The sequence below is a fragment of the Acomys russatus genome, chromosome 30 (genome assembly GCF_903995435.1).
Source record: "Acomys russatus chromosome 30, mAcoRus1.1, whole genome shotgun sequence".
NCBI classification, from domain to species: domain Eukaryota; kingdom Metazoa; phylum Chordata; class Mammalia; order Rodentia; family Muridae; genus Acomys; species Acomys russatus.
In genome coordinates this window covers 13,918,703-13,926,856 of record NC_067166.1, presented here as the reverse complement: position 1 = coordinate 13,926,856, position 8,154 = coordinate 13,918,703, and the positions used below count along the sequence as shown (strand labels likewise).

General features: G+C 46.2%; 1 protein-coding gene across 1 annotated transcript; it reads left to right on the top strand.

Annotated features, from left to right (window-relative positions):
• The first annotated feature begins 5,428 nt into the window (after positions 1-5,428).
• Positions 5,429-6,565, top strand: Spz1 (spermatogenic leucine zipper 1). The gene has a single exon (XM_051172333.1). The coding sequence runs from the start codon at positions 5,429-5,431 to the stop codon at positions 6,563-6,565; it is 1,137 nt and encodes a 378-aa protein (XP_051028290.1).
• Positions 6,566-8,154: the final 1,589 nt, after the last annotated feature.

The window sequence follows — 8,154 nt, the reverse complement described above, 5'->3', positions numbered from 1 at the left end:
CTGGCTTGGAACTTACTGCACAACCCAGGCTGGCTAACGTTCAGACCTTGCAGCCATCCTCCTGCCTCAGTCTCCTGAGTATGGGGATTGGGAGCAAGTGTTTAGTATACCTGGCTTCACCTTCTTCTTGCAGATATGATTCCCTGAGTGCCTTTTTTTTTTTTTTTTTTTTTTTTTTTTTTAGCTCTAGCAAATGAAGCTTGGCGTGAGAAGGCAAAGAAAACAACATGGATGGCGAGAAGCAGTGATTTGGAAGGAAGATTAATTACTTGCATCATTCAAACCCTCTGTCATTCTTTGACAAGCCGGTTTGAAGAGGGGGGTTGTTGGTTTTATTAATACATAAGTGTGTGCCGGTGTTATGGTGCTGGCAAGTCACCCTTGCCACCTGTGTCTTCAGAGTGCCCACAAAGGCCAATTATACTAGATATTTCTGACCTCCTGCCCAACGCCTACCCCACCCACCCCACCCTCACCACCAAGTGGTCAAAGAAAAACAAAATCCCTCTTTTCAAAGGTTGGCCGCAGGAACCAGAATCCCACTTCCCTTGAAGGCAGCTGTAGAAATGCTACCCTGACCTTCCCTGACTCTGTCCGACTGTGTGCTCAAGAGCTAGGGGAGCTTTAAGAGCACTCAGGGATGATGAAAGAGGCCGGTCCTGCGGGGCTCCCCCGAGTCTGTTTCCATTAGGTCACTTTTGTGTATCTAATTTCATCCCTACATGACCCTCTGTTCTTCACAGAACCTGGCTCAAGAATGCAGCTTTCACTGGACTCTGAGACCTCCACCCTGAAAGGTCCTGTGTTAGATAAAACTGTGGTAAAATACCTCTCCCCATCTCTCATCTCTTTCTTTCATTATCTTGTCTTTTGTTACTGGAGTGTTTACTGGCCAGGTGGTAGTGGCACACGTCTTTAATCCCAGCACTCAGGAGGCAGAGGCAGGTGGATTGCTGAGTTCAAGGCCAGCTTGGTCTACAGAGTGAGTTCCAGGACAGTCAGAGCTACACAGAGAGACCCTGCCTTGAAAAACAAGCAAGACAAAAAACAAAACAAAACAAAGCATTTACTGTGACCCTTCTGACACATGAGGAGAGGAGGCTCCTTTCTGCCCTGCTAAAGTTGTTTACTCTATCTGCATATAGATGTCCAGTTTCTAACATCTGTAGCTGAAAAAGACTCATCCTTTGAGTTGCTTTTTGCTGACTGTGTGTGAGCTGTGTCGCTGCATGACTGACATGACTACTGCAGCTTTTTTTTTTTAAGATTTATTTATTTATTTAGTATACAGTGTTCTGCTTGCATGTACTCCTGCAAGCCAGAAGAGGGCGCCATATCACATTACAGATGGTTGTGAGCCACCATGTGGTTGCTGGGAATTGAACTCTAGACTTTTGGAAGAGCAGGTGGCGCTCTTAACCACTGAGCCATCTCTCCAGCCCCCAACTACTGCAGCTTTATGGTGAGTCTTTCTGTTTGTTTTGTTTTGTTTTTCTTTTTTGAGATAAGGTTTCTCTGTGTAGCCTTGGGTGTCCTGGACTTGCTTTGTAGACCAGGCTGGCCTGGAACTCACAGAGATCTGCCTGCCTCTGCCTCCCAAGTGCTGGGATTAAAGGCATGCCTGGCTCACTATCATGTTACATAGTTTATTTTAAATGTTATTGCATTATCTCTCTCTCTCTCTCTCTCTCTCTCTCTCTCTCTCTCTCTCTCTCTCTGTGTGTGTGTGTGTGTGTGTGTGTGTGTCTATCTGTCTGTGGCATGTGGAAGTCAGAAGACAACTATCTAGACTCAGTTCTGTCTTCCCGTGAGCATCCCAGCTTGGCACTGAGTGCCTGTACACATTGAGCCATCACACCTACCTAAGTGATAAATTTTATAGCAATGGTTAGCTGTCCTTGAGACTAGGCATTTCGGAGGAGGCTCTGCTGGTCATGAAGAGTTGACTTTGAATGTTTAAGATACCACAAGTCACTGGGCCAGACTCCAAGTACTCAAAGTCTGTTGCTAACACATGAGGGGTTTGTTTTGTCTTTTGGCCATTGTGTCTTTACATATACTGAACTGCTGCTCCCACAGAAAGTTTCGGTGGCTAGTCTCTCACCAGCCTTTACTCTGGAGTTGCTATCTGTATTCCACAGGTCTGTTTACCAACGGGCATGTAAGAGGAGCCAGTCCCAGCAACGCTGAAGACCAGCTCCGCTGGTAGAACCTGGTGGAGGCCTCCAGCCTCCCCAGACTCAAGCAAGGCAGGAAGCCCAGACTCCTATCACGACTACCTGTAACTCAAGTCCTTTAGAACTGACATTCTTGAGCCCTTCAAAATTGGGACTGTGGGTGACCACTGATGAGAGTCTTCCATACATCTAGAGGTCAGAATCTGTCTTTCTGACTCCCTTAGCCACAGTTATAGGGTTTTTTTTAGGTCTATAGCACCACCTGGTGGGAAAAACACTTGTTGAGGAAGAGGTCCAGCTACATCTTTTATTTTTTAATAAAAACTTCAACTTCAGGAAATTTTTCTTATAAAATTACAAGCGAATCATTACAGTTAAGAGTACAATATAAAGAGCCGGGCGTGGTGGCGCACGCCTTTAATCCCAGCACTCGGGAGGCAGAGGCAGGCGGATCGCTGTGAGTTCGAGGCCAGCCTGGTCTACAAAGTGAGTCCAGGATGGCCAAGGCTACACAGAGAAACCCTGTCTCAAAAAAAAAAAAGAAAAAGAAAAAAAAAAGAGTACAATATAAGTCAAGATATTGAAATGGTGTCTTGCTGGGGCTTGAGAGGTAACTCAGTGGTTAAGAACTGGCTGTTCTTGCAGAAGAGCCAAGGTGGTTCCCAGCACCCATGTGGCCATGCATAACTGCAGGTCCAGTTCCAGGGGCTCTAACGGGCTCTTCGGGTCTCCATGTGCACCAGACACTTTGCACACCATCCACTATGAACCTAAGACTCCAACCTTTGTAGTCATCACAATAGCAGATAATTTTTTTTTTCTCTTAAAGTATTAAGAGGGCTGGAGAGATGGCTAGAAGGAACCAGACATGTCAAGGAAGTATGTTGTGATTCGGAAGCAGAAAAAGAATCTTAGTGGGGAGACTGGATAGCCCAGGAAGAATCTGTAGTTCACAGGACAGTACTGTGCCAACGCTGGCTTCAGTGATTATACTGTGGTTATACAAGATGGTTGTTTTAAGTTTTAAAATTACCAGTATTATCAGTAGGCCCGGCTAAGAATCAATTAAGACACAAACCCTTGTTATACTTTAAAATAGCCTTAGTTAACCTGGGGCAAGGCAGATATCAATCCTCTTCCCCCTCACAATGGGGCATGTATGGGATACCTGCCCCAATCCCATGCCATCTGCTTCTAATAACTTCTATTAAGCTACCTTCCATCCATAATCTCAAATACTTGCTAATGTTCTTTATCTGGAGGGGATTCTCCATCCACTCTGGCCATGTGCTTCTCTTCCATCTAACCTATGGCAGCCTTCTTCTCTTCCCTCTCAGGACCCTCGGGTCTTCCCCTTTCTTCTTCCCAGAATTCCTCTCTCTTTCTAAGCCTAGGGAACCTTAGTCACACCTCTATCTCCTTTGCCCTGCCCAGGTGGGATGGCATTTTATTAGTCATAAGGTGAGTCACAGAAACAGTAAGCAGCAATTAGCATCAAAATACATCAGACCATTCTCCCAACATAAAATGCCTGTTAGATGGTGCCTGACAGGCGGTGGTAGCTTTCCACTTCAGCAGCTTTTACCCAAATCTAAAATGTTTGCAAAGCAAGCAGTTAAAAAGTTACTTATAAATTATCATTATTATTTATTGCATGTACCCTAGGCTGGCCTTCTGTGTCAAGCTTCTCGAGTTTTAGGATGACAGGCACTTGCCACCACAGCCAGCTCTAAAAGATTTTTTTTTTTTAAATCTCTGGTCTCTACATGATTGTCATCAACGATAGTCATTAGTAAAGCAACCATCATAGGAGGGACGCAGAGTCTCCAAGCTTTTATGTGAGAGGAGAAAGTATCTTCAGTTTTGACAGAGGGAAAAAAATGATTTGTGCCATTGCTCTGTGCTAGGCGCACCTGCTAGCGTTGTCTGCTACTCGTTCCCGGTGTGTTCTGAGAAAAGAAAGAAAGAAAGAAAAGAAAAAGAATGCTGAGCCGGGCGTGGTGGTGCACGCCTTTAATTCCAGCGCTCGGGAGGCAGAGGCAGGCGGATCGCTGTGAGTTCGAGGCCAGCCTGGTCTACAAAGTGAATCCAGGATGGCCAAGGCTACACAGAGAAACCCTGTCTCGAAAAACCAAAAAAAAAAAAAAAAAAAAAAAAAAAAAAAAGCCAAGGAAGGCACTGATTGGCCCGGCAGAGGTCACGTGCCCCTGAATTCCAGAACTGAATCGGCGGGGTGGGGGGTTGGAGGGATGGGGGTGGGAGGAGGGGGGAGGGCTGTTCTCAGAGCAATCATGTAGAGACACCACGACCAAGGCAAACTTTTATAAAGAAAAGCACTTAATTGGGGCTGGCTCACAGTTTCAGAGGTTCAGTCCATTGTCATCACCATGAGAAGCACGGAGGGGCGGCGTACAGGCAAATGTGGTGAAGGAGGAGCCCCTGAGATTTCTACCTCTGGATCTTCAGGCGGCAGGAAGAGAAAGCTATACTCTGGGCTTGAAATGGACTTTTTGAGACCTCAAAAGTCCACCGTAGGTGACACGCTTCATCCAATGAAGCCACACTTCCTAATCCTTTCGAATAGTGGCACTGGTGACCAAGTGTTCAAATCTATGAGCCTATGGGGGACATTCTCATTGAAACTACCGCATATTCCTAACTCCTTTACAGCAGTTCTCCAACAACAGAAGCAACAAAGCCTCCTTCTACGGACATGTCCACATTTGGCCTGGTGAACTGCCCCCTATCAACCACATACCCTTAACGTGGGACACACTGTGTGGTATGGTGAGGCTGGGCGTGGGAGGGTGAGGTCAGACGTTACTGAACCGCCCTTAGAATGAAGAGCCTAGCAGAGTCGCTGCAGAGGCCTTATCTGGGAGGAGTAAGGTTGGTTGTGGTGTTTGAGTCTTGGGGCAGGAGTTTAAGAGGCTTCCATTGTGATGCAAAGGATGAGTGGGCAGGCCCCAGAAGGGCAATGACAGAATAAAGACCTAGTTGCTAGGGCCTTGGAATAAATACCAGGGACCTAGCAGAAGGGAGATGGAGCCCCAGCTCCTGGTCCCCCTCCCCACCCCCCCCCCCTGGACTGTCTGAGATGTTACCTTCTACCTCAACACCATCTCCCTGAGCTCTTATTAACTCTGGTCCATAACTCCTGCTCAGTTCCATCTCCTCCAACTGACTCACAGGAGACTGTCGTCTGTCCTTCCTGGACACTTCCAAAGGTTTTCTGCTTCCCTCGGGTCCTGATGGCCAACTCTGACAGTTCAGCTGAGAAGCCTGCCCCATCTCAAACTCCTAACCCTACTCCAGGTACTAAGCAAGGACCACCGAACCCTGGCATCACCATTTCCCTCCTTGAGATCGGATCTCTGCCCCCTCTCTGCTGGGGCTCTCTCCCGACAACAAAGAACAGCTTTCGGCGTCGAGTAGGAAGACCAGGGACAGTACAGAAATTTAGCAATCTCTTAAAGGACGTTAGAGAAGTTCTTAAAAGCATAGCAAATGTCGAAGAGAAGACTGTGGGAGGCAGGGAGTCTTTTGATGATGCCAGGACTTCTGAGGATGTGCCAGAACTTAAAATCAGAGGTGTTCGGAAGAGAAATAAAATGCGATTTAAAGACGAGTTCTATCATTTGGACCCAGAGGGAGAACAGAACGCGAAGGAAGAGGTGATACTGAAAAACCAGAGCGCTAAGAACTTGGTGCAAGCATTGGCAAGGGATCTATGTGACTTAGAAGAAAAAAACTTTGATGGCATGCCGCTGCGCGTAGGGAGAGGCCGGTGTGGACCCCGTCACTTCCGCGGGGAGCACCGAAAACTCAGGAACAACATGGAGCAGTTATTGCAGGAAGCGGATCACTGGAGTAGACAGCACAGCGAGCTCAGCGACCTCATGAGATCTTATCAGGAGTGCCACGAAGAAAGACAAGAAGCCTTGGAAGACAACCGGCCCTATGTCCAAACCCAACCCAACAACGAACTGTCAGCCAAGCAGGAGCTGGAGGCGCAAGTGAAGAAACTGAGCCATGACACGCACTCGCTGCATTTGGTCGCAGCCCTCCTCCAGAATGAATGTCAGATCCTACAGCAGAGGGTAGACATTCTCAACGAGTTCCAGCTCCACGAAACGGAGCCCCTGTACGAGAGGCCATTGCAGATACTCTGTGAGCTGGACAGGAAAGGTCTGAAGTCAGCAGAAGCAGACGGGACGGAAGCGAGCAAGCAGACGGTGAGGGCCGTGGAGGGTATGAGTCCTAGGAAAGAAAAGATCTTCAGGAACTCGGATGCTTGCCTTAGTAAAAAGGCTCGGAATAACCGCTTCAACACCCGCATCGCCAGAAAAACTGTTATAGGAAAAAGAAGAACTGCCAGCATCCGGTAGAAGCCACCTGAAATAGACCCAACTTCGGCCACAACTACCATCCACCCAGAGCAGATCTTCTGGTTGTGCCAAGAAAGAGACATGGAGTCCGAGGTGCACGTATTGCCTCAGCAGTTAGACCTTAATAACTATTGTGTGAACGTCAACTAAGTGATGATTCGAATAAAAACAAGAATAAAAGGGAAGTTTGTTTGATTGTTTCGGCTACACTTCTCTAACCACGTCTGAGAACGAAGAGGTGTGCTTAACTGGGCAGTGTGTTTATACCCCATCTTGGAGTGGAGACCTGGAACTTTGGGGACAGCTTTGGGTTTTCAAGCTGGAGACCCTTTGTTTGTCTGGCTGCTGGAGAGGTCTTTTTATGCTCTAGAGAGGTTGTGTACACAGAGAAGGACTTAAGCTAAAATTACAGACAAAAACAAAGCAGACCCTGAGACAGGCAATGGGCAAGTGATTTATTGGTTAGCTTCAGGTTACTGTTTTTGGTAAGGATCAAAGTAGAGAGATGATGTCATCTTGCTGATTTAAAACTGGCTTTTTGGGGAGATTTGTTACCGTTCTTTTAAATTTATTTTTATTTAAGAATTTAAGTATATATATGTTATACATATCATAAAACTTTGGCTATTTTTACACCATTACCCTCTCTACCTGCTCCCACTCCTGCTGAACCCGTTTGTTTGTTTCTTTGTTTTAGTTTTCCGAGAAAGGGTTTCTCTATGTAGCCCTGGTTGTCCTGGATGTGCTTTGTAGACCAGGCAGGCCTCAGACTCACAGAGATCTGCCTGCCTCTGCCTCCCCAGTGCTGGGATTAAAGGCATGCGCCACCATGTCTGGCATGAACCCATTCTTTTCAGTAAGTCCCCTTCAACTTCCATGTCATTTGTTCTGTTTTGCTTTATTTTTGTAACACCGAGTTTAATTGGGGTTGCTTGCATGAGCTTAGGTAGGGAGTTGTTTGCTGTAGCATGGACAACTTGCTAGGGCTTCCCCACTGAGGAAAATGACTTCCTTTCTCCCAGGAACCATTTCCTGGCTATAGCTCCCCAAGAGCACCACTACAGAGGACCAGTAAAAACAACAACAAAAAACAAAACAAAACATTAACAATTAAAACATACTTTTTAAAAGGAGTCTTGTTTATCACAGTCAAAATTTAAGTAATTCTTATAAACTTTCCTTTTTTTAAATTTATTTTTATTTTTATTATCTTTTATTTTTTGTTTTCTGTTTTTTGACACAGGCTCTCTCTGTGTAGCCTTGACTATCCTGGACTTGCTTTGTAGATCAGGCTGGCCTCAAACTCACAGCGATCTGCTAGACTCTGCCTCCCGAGTGCTGGGATTAAAGGCGTGCACCACCACACCCAGTTTAAACTCTCCCCTTTCAATTGAAAAATTTTCATACAATATATTCTGATCACATTTCACCCTCTTCTTCTTACTCCTCCCAGATCCCACCCCCTGACCTCTCTACTCACCCAAATTTATACTTTTCTTTCTCTCAACCCTTTCCCTCTTCTTGCAAGAAAAAAGCGAACAAACAAACAAACAAACAAACAAGAAACATACTCCCCCCATACACACAAA

What these genes read in the sequence shown, in the direction of transcription:
- Spz1 (XM_051172333.1), top strand. Translation starts at nt 5,429, where the DNA reads ATGGCCAACTCTGACAGTTCAGCTGAGAAGCCTGCCCCATCTCAAACT.